Source organism: Strigops habroptila, chromosome 4 (genome assembly GCF_004027225.2).
Source record: "Strigops habroptila isolate Jane chromosome 4, bStrHab1.2.pri, whole genome shotgun sequence".
In the NCBI taxonomy this organism is placed as follows: Eukaryota; Metazoa; Chordata; class Aves; order Psittaciformes; family Psittacidae; genus Strigops; species Strigops habroptila.
In genome coordinates, this window is record NC_046358.1 from 85,031,548 (window position 1) to 85,052,524 (window position 20,977).

General features: G+C 52.6%; 3 protein-coding genes across 13 annotated transcripts in view; 2 read left to right on the forward strand and 1 right to left on the reverse strand.

The window, feature by feature from the left end:
- The window catches only part of SLC9A3R2 (SLC9A3 regulator 2), a 32,979-nt gene extending 23,888 nt beyond the window's left edge, over positions 1-9,091 (forward strand). For 2 of the 3 annotated variants that reach the window (XM_030485102.1, XM_030485104.1), the window contains exons 4-7: positions 2,351-2,504; positions 3,721-3,764; positions 4,373-4,435; positions 6,345-9,091. In XM_030485102.1, coding sequence (XP_030340962.1) covers positions 2,351-2,504; positions 3,721-3,764; positions 4,373-4,435; positions 6,345-6,503 — 420 coding nt within the window. In that variant the 3' untranslated portion in view covers positions 6,504-9,091. The remainder of the gene's footprint in view (positions 1-2,350; positions 2,505-3,720; positions 3,765-4,372; positions 4,436-6,344) is intronic. The other variant, XM_030485103.1, reaches the window with a different exon arrangement.
- A 552-nt stretch (positions 9,092-9,643) lies between these two features.
- NTHL1 (nth like DNA glycosylase 1) lies at positions 9,644-16,081 on the reverse strand. Of its 2 annotated transcripts, none has more exons than XM_030485105.1 (6): positions 15,928-16,081; positions 15,316-15,548; positions 13,152-13,322; positions 12,701-12,860; positions 10,819-10,924; positions 9,644-10,142 (listed from the first exon to the last, which is right to left on the reverse strand). In XM_030485105.1, exons 1-6 carry the CDS (start codon positions 16,001-16,003, stop codon positions 10,019-10,021), a joined length of 870 nt encoding a protein of 289 aa, XP_030340965.1. In that variant the 5' UTR covers positions 16,004-16,081; the 3' UTR covers positions 9,644-10,018. The 2 variants fall into 2 exon arrangements, with proteins under 2 accessions (XP_030340965.1, XP_030340966.1); XM_030485106.1 differs by having other exon boundaries at positions 15,316-15,576; positions 15,928-15,952.
- Positions 16,082-16,135: 54 nt separating this feature from the next.
- The window catches only part of TSC2 (TSC complex subunit 2), a 33,830-nt gene continuing 28,988 nt past the window's right edge, over positions 16,136-20,977 (forward strand). For 6 of the 8 annotated variants that reach the window (XR_003991292.1, XM_030485093.1, XM_030485092.1 and 3 more), the window contains exons 1-6: positions 17,210-17,374; positions 18,086-18,172; positions 18,801-18,911; positions 19,747-19,891; positions 20,026-20,143; positions 20,618-20,666. Coding sequence is in view for 7 of the 8 variants with exons in the window: in XM_030485093.1 (XP_030340953.1) it covers positions 17,237-17,374; positions 18,086-18,172; positions 18,801-18,911; positions 19,747-19,891; positions 20,026-20,143; positions 20,618-20,666 (648 nt within the window). In the remaining variant the exon portion in view is untranslated. Of the gene's footprint in view, positions 16,154-17,209; positions 17,399-18,085; positions 18,173-18,800; positions 18,912-19,746; positions 19,892-20,025; positions 20,144-20,617; positions 20,667-20,977 lie in introns of those variants that run through there. The other 2 variants (XM_030485096.1, XM_030485098.1) reach the window with 2 other exon arrangements.

Consider the following 20,977-nt stretch of genomic DNA (forward strand, 5'->3'; position numbering starts at 1 on the left):
TGCGGGTGCTCAGGCAGTGTCTCTGTGGTCCTTCAGCAGCTCATTCAAAGTGGGCACTTGTGAATGCTGAAGTCCAGATGATGCTCCAGGCTCCTGCTGGCACAGAGGAGGGTCACGCAGGCAAACTGCAGCCCTTGTGCCTGTCCAAGTGGCTTAGGGGTGGCAATGGGACCCTGTAGACAGATGAGGTGCTTGATGGGTGCCCATCTGCCCCCTTGCAGCACCCATAGTCGGTGGCATTGCTTGATGCCACCCTGTGCTGGAGCTGGATCTGCCCACAGCAGTGAAAGGGATGTGGGGACACATGGGACCCATCCCACCATCAGCGCAGGGCAGGGGGTGGCCTCCTGCCCAGCCACCCTCTGGTGTCTAAAAAGAGGGGAAAAAACTTTGCAGAGATTTTAAGGCACTAAATCATGAAAGAATGGGAGGAAAACTGCTCTTGGAAGCATCTTCCTGGTCTCTGAGTGCTGGACAACACAAGTTTTGATGCAGCTGGGAAATACCCTCCCTTTGGCTTGTTTGTCTTGTGTTTTTCCTGAAGAACAAGGTTCCCCATCCCGAGCTGCCTGTGCTCTGGGCAGCACATGGACAGTGGGACGGAGCCAGCAGCCAGTGCCCAGGCACGGCAGGGAGCAGCGTGGTGCAGGGAGCAGGGCAGCGGCTCCGGCTCCGCGGTGTCACGGCGAGGGGCTGTGTTATTTATTGATGGGTGCCTGGCCGGGTGCCTGGCACACACAAAGCAATGAGGGGTGAGCCGGCGAGCTCGGGAACTCGATCCCCTCCCAGCCTGCTCTGTGGGGCTCTCATAAATATTTGATGCCCCCCAGCCCTGTGTGGGGCCGGGGGGAGCAGCTCGGCGCTGCCTGGCTGAGCTCACCCAGGGTGAGCGCTGGCTGTGAATTGGGGTGACCTGGGGTGGCAGGAGGATGCTGCCGGGGATGGAGCAGGGTTACAAGCCGGCAGCTGAGGTTTCCAGCACCTGCAAAGCCTGGGCAGGGGGTTCCATTTCCATCCCTGCCCTTGCAGCTGTGTCCTGACCCTCAGGACCTGCTTGTGCTCCAGGTTTATCTTCAGGCATCCAAAACACAAAGGGGAGCCCAAAGGTTGGAGCTGGCCCAGCTCAGGCTCTGCAGTGTATGCCCGTGTTCCTTCATTGCTGGGACAGGCAGCTGGCTCCACTGGGTCTGTTGTGGGGCTGGGATGGGGTTATCCCACTCCTGGGCTTGGTCCTCAGCTCTGGAATCTGTGTGCTCTGGCACAGGAGAAGGCAGTTGTCTGTTTGCAGGAGGAGGAGGAATAGAAACGTGTTGATGCCGGTGATGGTGGCAGTTGTGTGCATCCAAAGCATGCAGAGATAATGTTATGTGGGGCGTAGGAAACCCAACAAAACTTGCTCTCCACTCTCCTAACGAAGGCCTTTGTGTGCTAGACAGATTGAGAAGCCTTTGTCTTGTTCCACAGAGTTGTAGTGATGGAGTAGCTGTGTTTAAGAGGAGGTTACCCCATTCCTGGTGGTCTCTGCACCACCAGCACTCTCTGCCCAAGCTGAATTAGCTCATGGCTCTGCTGTCCTGTGGAAAACTGCCTTTGGATGGGTGAAGGATGGGTTGGGCTTTGCTGGAGATGAGCTGGAGCACTGAAAAGGAGTCTCTCACACAGAATCAGGTCCAGCAGCGAGGGGCTGGGCTGCAGAGCCCTTGCCCTGCGGGACAAAGGGCGATTCATTCCCCACCGTGAACAATGCCTCCAAATCACAATTGTCCCCTCGCTGCGGGGAACAATCGGAGCAGGGGATCACGTTCCCTGCCAGGTCCCGGCTCGCACGCCAGGAAGGGAGAAATGAATCCATGCAGCAGGCATGGGGACATGGGAAATCCATGGTTTTCCGTGGCAGAGGGGTGGATGATGGGCTGGGCCAGGGAGCAGGTCACGCTCCTGCACATGGTTGTACCCTGTAGGCAGCCTGAGATCCATGGGGCACATCCAAGGTGCAGGCTGTGTTTGGAATCACTGAAGAGGGCAGCTAGAGCGTTTTGGCAGGACCTGAGTGGATGAGGTGATGGTGGAGCCTGGGCTCTGTGCTTCCCAATGGATGTGCTTGGGATGCAGGCAGAGGTGTGCGGTAACACAAAGGATGCTCTAGCAGGGGACCAGGCAGGTGGGGAGTGGTAGGAGGCCATGGCTGGAGAGGGAAGGAGAAAGCCTGTAGCCTTCCTATCATCCCAGTGGGAGTTAAACAAGGAAAACCCCATTCCTTAGAGAATGCAGAGGCTGCTCTGGGGGTCTGTGAGCCAGGACCAGCTGCGGGGGGGGGTACAGATGTGGTTCTGATGCCATTGCTTTGCAGGTGAATGGCATAAACGTGGAGGGGCTGCGGCACTCGGAGGTGGTGTCCCACATCAAGTCCAGGGAGAACGAAGCCAGGCTCCTGGTGGTGGACCCCGAGACAGATGATTACTTCAAGAAGCTGGGGGTGACCCCCACAGAGGAGCACACCAAAGGTGAGCCCTGAGCCCTTGCTTTCTCTGGGTGATCCTGCGCCATTGCCGTGACTCACCGTGTCCTGGGTGGGATTCCAGAAGCAAGGGAGAGTCACGTTTCCCTTTTGCCTCATCCCCCGGTAGTTTCCTGAGCACCACCCAGCTATTTATAAATGGTGAGAACGCTTCCTAATCTAGCCCAAACCCAGCTGGGTATTTGTACAGGGTGAATGATTAACTTGGGAACTCGCTGCCATAATGTAGCTGAGGCTCAATGTGGTGGGACTGGGGGGAGCTGGGTGCTTGGGATGAGGGATGAGATGCGAGATGCTGAGGTGCGATGGGGCTGGGATGTCTCCCTGATGGCATTGTCTCCAGCCCCTCTGTTTTCGGCTGCTGAGCTGTGATCTCAGTTGGGACAGTGCAATAAACCCCTCGTTGCTCTGCTGAAGGAGCCTGAGTGTGCATCAAGAAACACCAGAGCAAGAGGGGAAGGTTTTCATGCCACAGCGATCACAGGGGTGGCTCTTGCATCAAATGCCTTCCTTGCTGTTGAAACCTGGCAGGGAAAGCTGCCTCTCCGCTCCCCAACCTGTTGTGCTGCAGCTCCCCAGCCCGTCCTGCCCCCAGCTCCACCGGGAGCTCTTGTTTCCCAACAGACCTGTTCCTTATCTGCTCTGTGCTCCGGCTCCTGGATGCTCAATGGGGGGATTTGTCCAAAGAAATGGGTCAGACAATGCTGGGGAGCGCAGGGGCGAGAGCGGTGTCAGATGCTGCGCATCGGTTCGAGGAGGAGCTGGGGCAGGAGCTGTCTGGTGGCACCAGGGAGAAAGGAGCCCTTGTTCCCTGTGCTGGGGATGCAGCCAGGGTCACGGATGCACAGTGGGTGCGGGTGGGTGCTGGAGCCACAGCAGCTCTCGTGGCCATCTCAATGCATTCCTCATGGATCAGGCTCTGCCTGGTCACTGACAGTACATGTGGCGGTGACAAAGTGCCCTGGTAAATCCTGTTGTTTGCAGGATTAGGGGAAATCCTAATTGTGTTCTTTGCACTGCTTTGAGCTCAAGCTGGCAAGGGTAAAGTCAAGAGACAAGGTGCAGCGAGCTGTTGGAGCTTTGGGTGGGCAGGGGGAAGGCAGGCTGGGGATGGGTGATGCTGAGGGGTTCCTGCCTGGGGTCTGGGACCAGCAATCCCAGCTGAGTGTATTTACTGTGTGTTTTCTTTATGTGGTCTGTAGGTGTGGTACCTCAGCCCATGACAAATGGATCTGCACAGACTCAGGTGAGTATTCGCCTGCTGCAGGATGCCCCAATGGCCGGGCAGCATCCCGGGTTAGCTGTGTGCAGGGGAACACGTTGGAGTGGTCCAGAGGGATGAGGGATGAGAGGCCAGGCTCCTGGCATGCCAGCTTTCCTCAGCTCCCGCTTGTGACATATAAGCCTGCTGGGATGACTTACCAGCCTGCAGAGCTGAGAGGGATGCTCATAATGCCCCCAAGGCTCATTTAGCGCAGTTTTACTGCTGCTGCCTGATTTTACTACTCCCTGATGCAGCTTTAATTTAGGAGTTGAACAAGGCTGGTTTCAGCGCTGTTTCAGTCCCAGGGCTTGGGTCCTGTCCCCAGATGAGTGGCTGGGATGTCTGTCCTGACCAAGCTGGAGCATTTTTGCTCCAGTTGTGGATTCCCCATCCCTGGCAGTGTTCAAGGCCAGGTTGGACACAGGGGCTTGGAGCAACCTGCTCTAGTGGAAGGGGATTGGAACTGGATCAGCTTTAAGGTCCCTTCAACCCAAACCAGCCTGGAATTCTATGAATTTTCTGCCTAGTTGTTTATTTTGTCCCTAATTCTGTCTGTGTGCAAACTGCACTAACACTGCAATTCCCACTAGCTGAATGGAGGATCCACATCTTCATCTCACAGTGACCTTCAGAGTCCTGGAAAGGAATCAGAGGTAAAGCCCCAAACATTCCCTCTCCCTTTTACGTACCATTGTACATACTTGCCCTATGGTGTAACGATGCTTTTTGATGCACTTTCAGGTTTATCTCACAGACTTGGGTACACTTGTATCCAGCCAGCAACAAAATCCAGTTTTCTTTCACCTCTTGCACTGTAGATATGCATGCAATGGAGCCATGAGCTGTCACAGCACTGGTTCCAGTATGGGGTTGGCTGCATTGCTGGGCTGGATCCATCATCCCTTCAGGTGGCTGGTCAAGGGCCAGATGAAAGGATGTCTACAGGGGTTCTGAATCTTAAGTGTAATTATACTGATCAGCTACAGGGCAGGAGGTGAAGCTGGAAGCCAGGAGGGCAGGAGGATGGAGCTGTGAGGTTCAAGTGCTGCTACCAGGAATAAGGGAGACTGAAATGCAAAAGAAAGCGAGCCAAGTAGCTGTTAGCTTGGAGCACAGTGAGTTTATCAGTGTTTAAAGAGCTGCTTGAGATGGGAGGAGCGTGGATTTGGTGACCTGCAGAGCTGGGGTGGTTTCTCGAAGGCCAGCTGTGCCCAAGCCGTGGCCAAACGCCTGCAGTCTGGCATCTCCATGTCTCTGAGCATTAAATAATACATGTCCTGATCCAATGGCTGCTGCCTTTGGAAAACCAGGCTGTGTCTGAGTGCCCGAGCAAAGCGGATCCTCCCATGGGGTGTTTCAGAGGTGGCTGTGTCCCCTCTGCACTGGAAACCAGAGGTGGTGGTGGTGGGGTTTGCTTGTGGCTCTGCCCCCCAGCTCATAGCCTGATGTGCTCATTGAAGCCACCACCCATTCGCTTTGCATTTGTGAAGCCAGAGCTGTTATCTTGCAGTGCTGGTGGAAGACCTGCCCATGGTTATCAGCAGGGTTTGTGCAATTATTACATTGGAGCTCTGTGTGTGTGGACGGGCAGCAATGAGAGCAGGCAGGTATAAATGCTTCCTTCACATGGAAGGCAGTGTGTGTCTGAGCCCAGAACCCCATCCTGCATCCTGCATCCAGCTCTGGGGCACCAGCACAAGAGGGATGTGGAGCTGCTGGAGCGAGGCCAGAGGAGGCCCCGGAGCTGCTGCGAGGGCTGGAGCAGCTCTGCTCTGGAGCCAGGCTGAGAGAGCTGGGCTGGGGCAGCCTGGAGAAGAGAAGGCTCCTGAAGGGGAGACCTTAGAGCAGCTCCAGTGCCTAAAGGGGCTCCAGGAAACCTGGAGAGGGGCTTTGGACAAGGGCCTGTAGGGACAGGACAAGGGGAATGGCTTTAACCTGCCCGAGGGGAGATTGAGATGAGCTCTGAGGCAGAAGCTCTTCCCTGTGAGGGTGCTGAGGCGCTGGCACAGGGTGCCCAGAGAAGCTGTGGCTGCCCCATCCCTGGCAGTGTTCAAGGCCAGGTTGGACACAGGGGCTTGGAGCAACCTGCTCTAGTGGAAGGTGTCCCTGCCCATGGCAGGGGGTTGGAATGGGCTGATATTTAAGGCCCCTTCCAACCCAATTCCATGATTCTATGTTTCTGCATGTTTGCCCACTGCTGACATTATCCCAGCAGACAAGCGGAGCAGCTCATTTTCCCCCTGGCAGCAGCTTCTGTGTTTCAGCTTTTCCACTTCCACACATTCTTCAGGTGGGGGAAAGAAAACAGCCCACAAGAGGCAATGTCACAATTAACTCCATGGCCACACGGATGCTGCTGCCGCCAGTGAAACCACAGACACGGCACCGAGGAGGGACTTTGACCTTGTGCTCCAAAATAACCCACCCTGAGTGTTTGCTCATGGTCTCTGCTGCAGAAACACCTCTCCTGGAGCCGTGTGGGGTGAAATGCTGCAGGACACCATGGCCATGCTGTGGTGGTGGTGATGGGATGCTGACATCTTTCCTCCCTTCTCCACGCAGGATGGAGACATAGAGAAGAAAGACCCGTTTGAGGAGAGCGGGTTGTCCCTGAGCCCAACGGCTGCTGAGGCCAAGGAGAAGGTGAGGGCCAAGCGTGTGAAGAAGAGAGCTCCGCAGATGGACTGGAACAAGAAGAGAGAGATATTCAGCAACTTCTGAGCCTTGCTGGTGGCCACCGTCCGCCTCAATCCTGCTCCTGCCCCAGCCTGGACGTTTCTGAGGTGCCTACGCCCTGTCCTTCAGTGTCCACGTGAGATGCTTTGTGCTCTGCTCTTCACTGGTTGCTTTTACAAGGCGTATTTTAAAGTCCTTTTTTTTATTTTTTATTATTATTATTATTATTATTATTGTTGTTACTCACCAGCGATTCTCATAAGACAAATGTGACCAAAGCTCCTCTTCTTGCTTGCTCTGGCTGCCTGCCGTCCCCTGTTCCTATGAGAAAAGACTGGAAGAGTTTAACTCCTTATTACCTGCATCATTTAGGCTTCTATTACCTTTTTCTATTTGTGTTTGGGGTGTGTGTTTGGTTTGTGGGTGTCCCAGACTGAGCCCCATGGGATGCTCCGTGCCCTTGTGCGACGTTGTACGGCCTCGTACACCCATCGTGGTGGGGACCTGCAGGCTGGGGTATACCTGGCAGCCCTCCCCAGCACCTCACTCCCTACTCACATGATGGGAACATGGACAGTGGCTGTAAATCGCTCTTGTTGGCTTTGCTCTGGAAATGAAAAAGGTTGTTACGTTGTTTTTTTGGTTTTTTTAAATGAAGTCCCATATGTTTCTAGTTAGTTTAGGAACCTCCCTCCCCACCAGTGACTCCTGCCTGGGTGATAAAAGCTCTTTTTCATCCCTGAGAGGGCAAGATTTAAACACAAAACCCAAACCCAACAGCCCAAACCCTACAGGGCTCAACATTCACAACCATTGGTGCAGCGCTGAGCACTGGGGAAAGGCAGGGAGCGGGGCCGATCCTGCCCCATGGTGCGAGGAGCGGTGCTGCCCGCCCAGCTCCAGCAGCGTTGCAAGAGGACAAGAGCCACGAGATGCTGCAGAACCTCTTTGGACTTGGAAGTGAGCACAACCCAGCGTCTGTTTCCAGGGAGGAACGTGGGGATGGGGCCGTAGCTGCGGGCTTGGTGCTGGGGCTGTGCCTGGGTGCTGGGTCCTGGAGCAGGGTCCGGGTCCCATCTGGTTTGTTACTTCTGGTATTTGGGCTCCAGATTTGGAGCTGGTATTTGATGCCTCCATCCTATAACTGGGTCTGTCTCAACAACAGGAGGGTGTCCTCGGAAGCCTGGGGTCTCTGTGGGGCTGGCTGTGAAGCAGGCAGTGGTGTGATGGAGTGGGCAGTTGCTTTGGCTTTCTATGGCCTCCTTTGAAAACACCCTGCTCTTGGTAATAGAACCTCAAAAATGTATCACTGAAGCATTACAAATTAAGCTCATTTAAGCTCTTTATTACTTGCCTTTGGCTGAGAGGGAGGGAGGAGGATGAAGCTGAACTACAACCCTCTTAGAGGTTGCAGAGGTGTTTTACCAGGGCAGGGGCCTGGCCATGGTGGGGCTGCCCCATCCCTACTATGCTCCAGCAGCTCCCCAGGCTCTGCTGCCCCATATTTCATCTCAAATGCCATGGCAGCAGCAGGAAGGGACTGGGCCCAGCGGGACAGTTGAGCACAAAACCACTTTCACAAGCTAAAGGCAAATGGCAGCAATCCCTTGGACATGGATGACTTAAAACACATGGCTGTGATCTTGCCCTGCATTACAAGCCCGTGGCCTTTGCGTTGGTCGGTGTGTTATGGATATTGTAACGGCTCTGTGTGCATTGCCCACGTCTTGAGCTAAAAGGTGCCTTAGAACATTTACTGCTCTCCTCAGCAGCGGGTCAGGGTCAGCACAGCGATGGGTTGGTGCAGGGCAGGGACATTTGGCTGTTTGCTGGCTGACAGGAGAGCACGGAGAGCCTCAGGGTGAAGGAGATGAGTTCTTTTTTTATGAAAGTTATCTTTTATAGGAGTGTCGATGGGCTGAACAGGTTGGAAATGATGACTTTGGAGAGGAAGTGGTGCAGGCGTTTGGCCATCGGGTGAGACTGGCAGCGGGATGGTGGCTCAGGATGCAGAGAGGTTTGCCTCCCCTCCAGGACTCTGCCATTAAGACACCTCTTCCCCACCCCACTTCAAAGACAATTCCCTACTCTCTTTTTGCCCCCCTCCCCACATATTTGCTTCTTAAGTCAGTAATCTCTTGAAGGAGCCCTTCTTTTCCAGGGTATGCACGTTGCTTCCCGTGCCTGCATAGCCAAAGCCCCAGCAGTGCCCCGGTCTGCGCAGGGCAGAACGTTCCCCATTCCACCAGCCTCACTGTCTCACTCTGATGCATGTGAGAGAGCAAAGACCTGTTTGTAAATAGCCCATTTCTCACACCAGACTGCACTGCTGTAGCTGAGGAGGGGGACAAAAGAGAACATGTAGTTTTGAATGCAGATCAAAGGAAATCAGGTGTGCAAATGTGTACTGATAAGATTTAAAAATCTTAATCTCTGCTTAGTCCATGGAAACTGCTCCTGGTTAAAGCACTTATCGTATTCCTGACATCTTGTAGCTCAGTAATAATCATTCAGTTCCTGTACATTTAACTTGGAAAAAAAAAATCAATAAAGTATAAGGCTGTCAGCTGCATTGCAAAAACATAATGTACACTGTAATGTCAGTAATAAACTTCGTTTTCCCATGTACCAAGTACTTATTTGCTCGTTCCTCATCTATTTGGTAGGGAACTTGAGAGCGGAATTACAGCCTTCTTTAGCACATTATAAACTTTGCTTCCTCCCTTGCCTGTTTAAAGTGTAGCTGAAATTATTCCTTTGAAGCTCTACAATGAAGTCAGCGCTGCCCTTTCTTTGAAGAACAAAACACCGGCGGTGGCGGTGTCCCTCCTGTCAGCTTCTGAGGCACACACCAGCCTGTGGCCACTGTAACCCTTCCTGGCACAAACAGAACCGAGTGATGCTGGTTTGTCTCCTGCCCTCCCTGCTCTGCATTACCCCCTGCTCTTCTACCGGGACCCAGGTCACTTGTCCAGGTAATGCCTTCCTCTGATCCTGGCTCCTCAGTTGGCTTTAGTTGTACCTTATTCATCACAGTGCCCCTCGCTGCCTGGGCTAGGAGGTGGCTGGGCAGGTTGGGTGCTGCCTGCTCTCAGCTGGCAGGGCTGGTTGCTCTGGTCTCATGCTTTGGTGAGGTCCTCTGAGCTCTCCTGTGCCCTGCCTTGCACAGATGGCAGCAAACCTCATGGGTAGAAACAACCCGCCACCTTTATTACATGCGTATTTAAAAGCAGCAGCAAGTCCCCCAGGACAAAGCATTTCTCTGCAGCTCCTCCTGCTGCAGCACAGCCGGGGCAGGCTCAGGCATTCACAGGGGGCTGGAGCCTTTAGCACTGACCCAGCAGGGCTGCTGCGCTCTGAAAGACCCTTTTTCCTCTCGAGAGCTCAGCCCTTGGCAGCGGCTGCTCGCTCCCCAGCGATGCTGAGCTGGCTGCAGCAGGCTCCTGTTTCCCTGCAGTCACACAGCCAGCCCCGTGCACAGCACAGCTTTGCCAGGGCTCAGCTCCGGGCTCCCACTGAGCAGAAGCAGCTTTGTTGCTCTACAAAGACCAGATGATCCCTCAGTGTCTCTTAGCAGCTGGGCAAATGTCTTGATTGAGGCACTCGCTGCAGCGCGGGTTCACAGGCAGGCAGGTCTGCTGGCCAAAGCCCACCAGGAGCCAGTTTATCTCCCTCCAGAGATCCCTGCAGTGAGAGGAAACAACATGAGCTTCCCAATACAGCTGCTTGGAGGGGTTAAAGAACAGCCCGTGCTTTTAAATGGATCCCTTTCACCTACTGCCTGTTCCTCTTGGCTTCCCCAGGCGCCTGGAGGCGGCTCCCAGCCTCCTGCTAAGAACAGCCCTCCCAACCTTTCCTGAGCCCTCTGAACTGGGCTGGGGAGCAGAGAACAGACACACAAAGTGTCTGTGGTCATTCTCTTGTGCTAAGACACACACCAGATGTGGAGATGCGAGAGTACCCATGTGATGTTTAATCTTCAGCATCAGCTGGCATGTGATGCTCAAGATTAAGCATCAATGAAGGCCAGCGTCCAACCCTGGTCTGATACTGCTGTGGCCACTGGGCTCAGCAAGGGCCTGTGTAGAAAAGCGCTTGGCTTGGGTCATGCTAAACTTGTCAAGGTAAGAATTGGGCATCGAGCCCTCCAGGTACCTGGCTGCAGTAATGCCTCATAGCCAGGAAACAACCACAGAGCTGAGATGCTGCAGCTCTTTGGGAAAGGAGAAACATCTGCAGAGTAGACCCCATAAAGAAGAGGGACCCAAAACGCAGTTACTGGAAAGCTAGAAGCAGACTGTGTGCAGACCTGGCTGCTGCAGCCAGCTCGAGGGGCTTGCTGTGGAGGAAGGAGGCTCACCTGGGCAGCCACTCCTCCAGTGCCACCCGAGTCTCCTCAGGGTATTTGGTCTCCTTCTTCACCCACTGCAGCCTGTTTGTGATCCTGTGCACGTGGGTGTCCACAGCTAAGGAAGGGAGAGCCCAGAGTTTAGGTGGGGGCAGACACACCTGAACGGAGAGAGCACAGCCAAAAGCTGCAGTCATGGCACACCAGGTCCTGTGCCCTGCATGGGATTCCTCGTGGATCAGCAGGACCAGGCAGGCGGAACAGGAGGCGAAGCTTATTCACAGACCAAAGGTGCTGCTTTCTTCCTAGGCCCAGGGCCTAAAGCAAGATGAGATGGATATCATCTCCCACCACACACCAGTGACACACTCAGTCTGAGCCAGCCTTCCTTCAAAGGTTTGCTTGCTGTGATCTAGCAGGCACAGGGCAGCCTGGCCTGGGTTCTCTTCCTCCCTGTGTTTCAGCTGATGTTACACAAGTTGCAATCTCTGCCCTTTAGTTTACCCAGATGGAAAACACATTTCATAATACCTACCAACACAAGAGGGTTTGTGAGGCTTAAACAAATGTTTATCAAGTGCTTTGAGCTAAAAAGCCCTGAATGCAAAGTATATTATTGTTAGATCAGCAGCGATAAACTTGTCTCTATGGCTAATTGGGCAAAACCCAGGAAATTGCTGTAAACAGGAAGACAAAGTCTTGCCTCCTAAATCAAAACTGAGCACACCATTATTTGCAAAACAGTTGGTCTGTTTGGCTCCCTCTAGACCTCCCTCCCGCACAGCAGGGAGAGAACATCAGACCCCAATCTGAATCTAAAGCCACATCTGGTACAGCTGCTGGGCAGCAGTGGGGCTGCAGGAATGAGCCCTGGGCTGTGTGCTCGCAGCAGCAGCAGGCATTCATCAGGTGGCACCATTCCTAGAGCTCCCAGGGCTCCTCCATAAGCAGCAACTACACTTGGAATACGAATGTGTCCCCAGAGGTCCCCAGGCAGGGACCCTGCAGCTGAGCATCCAGCCCCATCTGCTGGCTGCTGCGGGCAGCTCTGCTGCCAGCCACGCTCCACAAAGCAGCATCATACGGGAGCAAACCTGCCCTGGGCTCGCTCCACCACAGCCTTAGAGAACAGTTTGGGTTGGAAGGGACCTTCAAAGGTCATCTTCCTCCCAGCTAAAGCAGACAGCTCCGTGGGGTGCAGCTCTGTGCTCTCCTACGCTCTCTGCTCCATAAACATGGCAAATAAACAAATGGACCTGTGGTCACCTCTTAGGCAGCTGCAGGAACGAAACCAGACCAGAAATACTGTAGCTACAGATTGCCTGAGACCATTTCTTTCTACGACCCATCATGAAGTACTGATTTCAAATGGTAATTTTGACTAAGCCCTACTTCTGCCCTCTAACAGCTTGTCACACAGAAATCCCCAATGAGATGTGTTTAAACAGAAGCAACCCTGTTAAAAAACAGCTTCAGACTATCCTATAACTATCTCCGAATCACGAAATCCCCCCCTCCTCTCTTTCACTTGACACCAAAGTGAAATCAAAGCATTACTCTGCTAGCACATCTTTTTGGATGCCAACCCAATGAGGCAATACTTGCATTGCCCACCAGCATCTGAGGGGAGGGAGAGGCTGCCCTTGGGGATTTCTGCCATCAAATTGGGGGAAAACAGTAGCTGGATCCATGCTACAGCAACGCATCTGTGAGTGGTTGAGGGTCACATCCTTCACCCACCCAAATACTCTGCAGATGACTAAAGCGATGATGCTGGGCTCCTGGGGCAGGCAGTTTACCCAGCTGCAATGCTTCCCTTCTGCGTGGGGAATACATGAGCATTTAGGAGAGGCAGGATTTAAGAAAGGAATGGGAAACACATGGTCCAACCTACCTATCCCAGACACACTGTCCCAGGCGATGTTCATGGCCAAGTGAGCCATTTTGGGCCCAACTCCTGGCAGCTGCACCAGCTCCTCCACACTTCTCGGAATGTCTCCCCCATACTTCTGCTTCAGGATGGCTGTCGTCTGCTTTATGTACTTCACCTTGTTCTGGAAAACCAAGGGGAAAATCCAAGTTGCCTTCAAATACAGGGAGAAGAGACAAACAGCTCAGCAAACAAACCATTCCTGAACGTCTGTTACACGTGAGGCCACACACTGGAGTTTGTGGAAGGGAGATAAAGGTCTTTGATTTCTCCTTCACCACCTCCTGCCAGCTCAATGACTGGCCATGAGTAGCGCTGCAAAGGACACACGTGCACCCATGCGAGCTCCTCTCCAGGGCCTCTGAGCCACCTCAGAGCATGGGAGCAGTGGAGGTGTTCCTCTACATGCACTCACCCTCCAGAATCCCACGGGATAAATGATCTGCCCAAGCGTGGCATCATCCATCTGCAAAATGCTGTCGACGGTGAGGCCGCGCTGCCGGAGGCGCAGCATGGCAGCCCATGTCACCTGGTCCTTGGTCTGGCTGGACAGCATCAGTGACAGCAGAACCTGGTAGCGCATGACCTGGGGAAAAGGAGGCAGTGAGACACTCTGAGGCCTCCGAGAGGATCCAGCTACCTCCGGGGCTTGGTTCCCCCAGCCAGCACCATCTTCAAGCCAGTGCATTTATATAGACCTACCCAGGATCAGCCACATCCGTCAGCAAGAGGCTGGAAGGCTGCAACAGAAATAATCCATAACATTTTATGGATTTATGGACACAACAAAGGGAGGTAAGAAACACCTTCAATCTAAGCAGTCAGTGTGGGTAAAAGCGCAGCTACTGTCTGCTGGGATTGCGCATCTAAAGACACCAATGCTTAGCCACAAAGGGCCAAAGCTTTTCCTGATGATGGGATTCTCAGGAGACCCCACAGGATGTAGAAGTACAAACACCCAATGAATTTTCATGCCATTTCCGCTCTAAGCAGCTTTTGAAAATCCCATCCCTTTCCCACTAGGCTTCAGAAGGAATTGGGCATCTGGCTCTAGTGAGCTCCTTACGAAACCAAATCTAAAGAACTGGGATGAAAGAGACTGGGAGATGAAGCACAAACCCCAGAAGTTCCTCTGGTGCTGACACGCAGGGTTTAGCTCAGACCATTCACCTCCTATTTTTCAATTGATTTGTCCCAGATGTCCCCACCAGAAGGAGGAGGAGGATGCAACTAACCTGGACTGACCCAGGATAACATGGGATACAGTCCTTCCTCCAGCTCTTAAAGCTTACAAAACTGCAGGTGCCCCAGGAAAAACCTCTGAGTGGATGGAAGTAGGGTAATGTCCGAGCGCATGGAATTGTGTCAGGAGCACTGCTGTGTGCTGAGGCTTACAACATCCACTTTGTCTTGGAAGCAACAACCCTGCTTCCCTAGGGAAGAGAAGTTATTTCCGTATCATGCACTGTGGTCCCCCTGGCCCCGCAGCTGCACTTGGTGCCAATCCACATTGCTGTGGAGTCTGTGACACTGAATCCAGAGGCAGAGCTGATCGTTTTCCCCAGGGATCCAAGCCCAGGGCACGATGCCAGCGACAAGGACAGTGTTGCATGTGCTGAAGCTGCGCAGCTGCATCTTCCAGACCCCTCTCTCAGAGCCCAGCAGGTCACTGTGGAGCACAGCATTCCCGCTGCTCTATTCCATGCACAGCCCCACATCCCAGCACCACACCACGGCCTCGCTCTGCTTTGTTTGTTGTACTGATGCAAACAGTCCCCTTGGAGGGAGGTGTCATCTGGGGCCTTTCATTGTGTTCCAGGCTTGGGAAGCACAGTGCCATCCCAGCACTTTCAATCAGTATTCCCTTAACAGTGGGCAGCAAGAAGGGAGGAAGCCAGCCTATGCTTATGTGCTGCTCTGAAGAGCGTAAAAGCAGCCTGGAAAGTTTTTTGCCAGCTCCCCTCACCTTTTCTCCATAGTGTTTTCCCTTGTATTACAGAGCCAGCTTGCTGGATGGTTTCCTTGGATTCTTATAGAGATACTTCAGAAAAAAAGAGACATGCCTTCGTGCCCTGCCAGTGTGCCCCAGCAGACAGCACTGCCACAACACGCTCTCAAGCTTTTCACTCCCAAGTCCAAAATCATCCTATTTTTGCCTCAGTTCCCACTCTGGGTTCAGCCTGCCAACTCTCCCAGCAGCAGTTTAAGCAGAGGACAAGGACCTTTCACAGCTGTGTTTGCTGCTTGGTCTCTGATGTCCAGTACGGGCTGAATGCGAGCAGAGAGCATCCCAAAAAACACCCACTGCTATTTCACAAGGGCTGTTTGAAGCCAACAAGCCTGATGCTGGACAGGCAGCGGCTGATTTTCCTCCTCTAGCAGGATGAATGGTTTCTCTCATCTACACGCTTCTGCATTAACCTCTTGTGGGACCAATCCCAGCCTAGAGTCCTGGTACACCCTGCATTTATTGTTCTGTTCTGGAGACATCCAAAGTGGGACGTATCCAGGAGCACCATGAGGATGAGGGATGCAGGGCTGTATTTCACATGCCTGCCTGCTGGAGCAGGGCCTGTTACCTGTGGAGGCGCGCTGCTGTCATAACACTTCTGCACTCCCATGTCATCAACGGGAGCATCCCTGTTCTTCCTCATTTCCCGGATGCGCTCCAGCTGCTGCCGCCAGTCCCTGGGCTCCCAGCGTGGCTTCTGGGGCTCCGGTGTCCCCTGCTCGGCCTCACATTCATAGGCAATGGTGACACTCCTCCTCCTCCTCCTGCTGCTGCGCCTCGGGATGCCGGCTGGCTGGCTCGCTGCAAGGGATGGGAGAGATTTTCCAGCCTGAGGGCAAGGGAAAGACACCTTCATCTCCCACCGGAGCCCAGCACCGACCCCGTGTGCCCACAACCACCCAGGGGATACCGTGGCGAGGGCTCAGCTCCTTCTCCCTATAGTCCCAACCAGAGCCAGCCAAAAAGGGCCGGGAGGGACCAGGGAATGAAGTGACAAGCTGGGGACACATGTCACTGTACGGGGACACGGGTCCCACACACAGCCTGCGAAGGACCAGACGGATCTCTGGGTCAGGACAGCCACATCCCGAGCAGCCCCGTCCCCGGCCGGGCCGTGCCCTCACTCCCCGGGTCCCCTTCCCCGGGGCCGCGCACGACCCCGGTCGCCCCCTCCCGGTACCTCCGGCCGCCTCCCCGGCCCTGCCGAGCCGCCGGGCCGCTGCCCGCCCACCGCCGGCGGCCCCGGCCGCGCACATGGCGGCGGCCCCGGGCACTACCGAGCACTACCGGCCCCGGCGGGCCCCGCGGCGGGCGCGGAGGCCGGAAGCGGCGGGACTTCCTCCGGGGGCGGAGCGCGGAGCGGGCCGCGGGGCCGGGGGCGGCGGGGCCGGGCCGGGGGTCGGCGGGTGAGTGAGGGTCGGGCCGGGCGGGCGGGAGCGGGCGGGCGGAGGCCCCGTTATCCCGGTTGCCCGGGACGGGGGGGACGCGGGGGCCTGGCGGGGCCTAGCGGGAGGCGGAGCCTTGCCGTGCCCGGGGGGTGTGTGGGGCTGCCCGGCCGGCGCTGTGCCCCAGTGTCCCCGGGCAGGGGGCCGGGGTGTGCTGGGGGGGCTGCGGCGTGTCCCCTGGTGCTGTCGGGCCATGGCATGTCCCCGGGGTGCAGGGACAGGGCCTGTGGTGTGTCCCTGTGGAGCACAAGTGACCGCTGTGGTGTGTCTGGGGGGGCACATGTGCCAAAATCGGGGTGCTGGGGCTGTGCCGGCATGCGAGGAGCGGGTGTCCCCCCTCTGAGATGGGCTCCGGGGTCCCCGAGGGGCAGCGGGTTGGGGCTGGCTGAGGAGACAGGTCCTGAAGGATGCTGCTGTGGATGTTGCTGTAATGGGTGTGCTGCTTCTCGCTCCTCTCTTTCTCCTTGCCATGGCAGCATTTGGGTGTTCAAACACTTGGATTCGTTAGTCCTTCCAGTCTTCGAGTGCCTGAAGGGGCTACGAGAAACCTGGAGAGGGACTTCGGACAAGGGCCTGTAGGGACAGGCCAAGGGGAATGGCTTTAACCTGCCAGAGGGGAGACTGAGATGAGCTCTGAGGCAGAAGCTCTTCCCTGTGAGGGTGCTGAGGCGCTGGCACAGGGTGCCCAGAGAAGCTGTGGCTGCCCCATCCCTGGCAGTGTTCGAGGCCAGGTTGGACACAGGGGCTTGGAGCAACCTGCTCTAGTGGAAGGTGTCCCTGCCCGTGGCAGGGGTTGGAACTGGATGAGCTTTAAGGTCCCTTCCAACCCAAAACCATTCTGTGATTCCTCATATCTAGCCACTTACAGCATCTCAGCGTTGGGCTTCTCCCTTGTTTGAAACAGCTTGAGACATCAGAGCTGTTTGTAAAAGCCACGTTGGTGGCTGGTGCTGGTGTTTCCTGCTCAAAGATTCCCTTTGGGCTTCCCTTAACCAAAACCCTGTTCCGTGTTTGCAGGGGCCCGGCGCTGCTTGCTTGGCAGCGATGGCAAAGCCTCAGAGCAAGGATTCTGGACTGAAGGAGAAGTTCAAGAACCTCCTGGGGCTGGGAACATCCCGAGGAAGTTCAAAGTTGTCGGAGGGCAAGCAAACAGAGTTTATCATCACCGCGGAAATACTCAAGGTGTGAGAACTGACCGTAGTAAAGGTGGGGATAGTGCCTGGATTGCCTGCGCTGAGAGGATCTCAGCGAGGGCTTGCTCATTCTGCTTTCTGTTTTGACATTCATTCCCTCTCTGATCGTGCCTTTTTACCTTTTCTCTCCATTCATTCTCCAGTGAAATGGATGTAAAATTCATCTACTTTGAAGTTACAGTGTTTTAGTTATTCAGTGTTTGAATCCTTTTGAGGTATTAGATGAGATGGTGGTGTCTTATGTCAGCTCACAGGGTGTTTCCTCAGCATACATTGCTCTTTTTAAAGACAGAGTTTATATGGAGGCAGTTAGCACGAGCTGGAAACTGGTTCTGGCTTATGAAAACCTTAAGCCTGGGGAGCTGGACCTCACGTCCCTCCTTTCTCTGCCCTTCTCCCATGAACTGGGTGAGCGCCACAGCCACTGAGTTACCAGCTTTCCTGAGGAAAAGGAGATGTTCTCTCCTGGAGGTGAAAAGCTGCTTGGCTCCAGTTCTGTGAAAGTTCCAGTTTTGACAAATCATTTGCTAATGGAAAAAAGGTTTTGGAGAAATTCCTGAAAAGCTCCAGTGATGACTAATGGTTAGGTCATTTTGGTCAAATGTGTAATTCATTTTTTTGTGGTTCATGATCCCCTTTGAGGAATGGGTAAGTGTTTTAGCAAGATAAACTGTTAGCTTATGTCTACATTTCTTTCCAGGAACTGAGCATAGAATGTGGGTTAAGCAACAGGATCCGAGCAATCAGCCAGATCTGTGAAGTGGTGAAAACCAAAAAAATTGAAGAGGTAAGTTTCAGCAGTGTTCAGTGAATAGTGGAAGGATGAAGCTCTAAACCTATTGTATGAGGCTCCTGGAGTTTAGACTGTCTTTTAAAACTGATAATCCCAGATGCTGTTTCATGCTGTCCAAACCTGTAACAGGGTGGCTCACATGCCAAGGAAATTAGTGCTGTCCAACCTACCTGCTGTGGAGCAGAGAGAACATAGCTGATGGGCTTCCTGAACTGAATGAAAGGAGAATGCTGTGAATATTCAGGCCTGTTCAGGATGCTTCATGGGAGATGATGTTCAGAAGTGTTTGCCAGCTCCTTCTCTCTTATTAATAAGCAACTTCAGATTGTTTTTGCACTCATCTTGTATTTGGGTGGAGGTTTCTGCACAAATGCTTACACTGAAGTAAGCGTGTGGATGAAGAACTTCAGTTACAGGGGTCCAAGTTGTAATGCAGGATGGAGTTTGGTATCTCTTGTGGTTCATCAGATGAGAGTGTCACTCAGAAAAGACAACTCCAAACATGAAATCCCTGGAGATCTTGTTCGTTAACTTGCCGTAATTAATGACTGACCTACTGGGTAAAGATCCTAGAAGAAGCTTAACTTTCCTACCACTGCCTGTGTCCTGTGTTTGTTTTCAGCATGCAGTGGAAGCCATATGGAAAGTGGTATCGGATATGCTCCAGCCAGAGCGCCCCGCCGAAGCCAGACACGCTGTTCTTCATCTGCTGAAGTCAATCGTTCAAGGCCAGGTAAAAACAAACAAACTGTAGAAGAAACACTAAACTTAAACTGGGGTTTGTGGCAGAGGATGAACGTGAGAAATGTTGGGTGGCTCTTTTCTACAACTTTCCTTTATTCTCATTCTGGTTGTACCTAGTACATGGGAAGAGGAAGTGTTTTAATTTTGGCCGTGGTTTGACCTCATAGCAAAACTTCATCCAGCTCATAGAAAACGTTTCTGGTTCGGGGCAATGCTCTTGAAAAAGAGGAAATACTTTGGGTCAAGTTCAGCAAGTACAGCAAATTTTCTGGTCTGTACCCAGACCTATCAGTGCTAGGCTGCAGCTGGTTTTGATGTTTCAGCATGTCAAGTATGCAAGAAGTTCTTTATGAGATACTTTCCTAGTCTGGCCAAGTTAAGCATACTAGAAATTCTTCAGATTTCACACTGTGCTGTACAAACATAAGACTGTATCAGACCAAAGTTCTAGTTTTCAGTAGTCTGAAAAAGCAGAGGTAAATGCTTACAAAAAGAACAGGCATGGATTCTGGTTTGTGGGCTTATTATTTTTAGTGCTCTGCTGGCAGCACTGTCAGTTGCTGTTCCATGGAATACTTTGTGTATTGGATGCTGTCTCTGTGTTGCTGGACAAAATGCCTCCAGCCCTGAGTGCTGAGATAACAGGTTGAGAAGGCCTGAGCCACTGCCAGTACAGGTTGGAGGTATTTGCAGGAGACTTTCATAGCCTATAGGAAACTAATTTCAAGCATGAAGGTTACTGTTATAGACTTTGATAAGGCCTTAATTGTCTGTTTTCATTAGTGACACTGTTATCTGTCCCTCTACCCTCTTTTTTTTTTAAGGGTGAGAGATTAGGGATCCTCAGAGCACATTTTTTTAAGGTGATTAAGGACTATCCCTCCAACGAAGATTTGCATGAACGGCTCGAAGTGTTCAAGGCTTTAACAGAGAATGGGCGCTACATCACCTACCTAGAAGAAGAGTTAGGTGAGTATTGTCTCTGCCCCTCTTCGGTTTGGTGGGAGTAAGTCAAGGGCCAGGCATCCAGTGACATGAGGAGAAGGTAGAGATAGCACTTCTGGGTAGAAAGTGTATTGTAATGGTTTGTTTTCCATCTTTAGCTGACTTTGTGCTGCAGTGGATGGATGTGGGTTTGTCTTCTGAGTTCCTTCTGGTTTTGGTGAACCTGGTGAAATTCAATAGCTGCTATCTGGAAGACTATGTAGCTGACATGGTGCAGTAAGTGTTCTTTTTTTTAACTCCTACATGCTTATTCTTGGTAAATTACAGGAGAAAGTTGCAGATCAGTAAATGGATTCTTTTTCATCCAATCTGGATCTGTTCCATTCCAGGTCACATGTGATATTTCCAAAAGATACTTGATTCTCAGTTGTTACAATGTTCAGATCTATTTTAGTTTAACTGCATGTGCTTTTCCTTTCTCATGTGGTGGATCCAATTGCATTGCCTAGTCTCACAAATGGTCTCTGCTATTGTATTCATGTAGGCATACTGAGTTGCATCTAAATGCAACTTTAACTTAATAAAAGAGGTTGTAGTGTTCAGTGTCTCTAGGAGTGTTATCAACAATGCCACAGTAAGGGGAATGATGAGTAAAATAACTTGCCAATTTACTTGTCTCTTTTGGCTCGTTGTGATTTGCCTAAAATCATATAAAGCAATCCATTATAATTAAATGTTCTTTCCTTACAGCAAGATATGCCTCTTGTGCATCCAGACTTCATCATCTGTGGACATAGAGGTCAGTAATTGGAATCTCTTTTAGTGCTTTAGAATTCTTTGAAGCTGTAACATTTACAAATTCAGATCATCGAACTCTCCTTGCAGTTTATTCTCATCTTACAAGAGAGCTAATACAGTGCTATGAAGTATTTGTAAGCCATTGGATCTCATACCCCAATAATCATTTTACTCTAAAACAAAGAGAGCATTGATAAATTTGATAAGTGGATCAAACTTTCAACAGTGCTTTTTATGGTTTACTTTCCATCTTGCAATGATTAAAAGCGAAAGACATATTTGTATTCCTTTTGTCTCTCAGGTTTCCTGGGT

Coding starts and splice junctions, on each gene's coding strand:
- NTHL1 (XM_030485105.1), bottom strand. CDS start 16,003: ATGTGCGCGGCCGGGGCCGCCGGCGGTGGGCGGGCAGCGGCCCGGCGG. Junction 13,323..15,315: donor ACAGCAGCGCGCCTCCACAG/GTAACAGGCCCT, acceptor CCTTTTCCCCAG/GTCATGCGCTACCAGGTTCT. Junction 10,143..10,818: donor CTGGAGGAGTGGCTGCCCAG/GTGAGCCTCCTT, acceptor CTCTCACTGCAG/GGATCTCTGGAGGGAGATAA.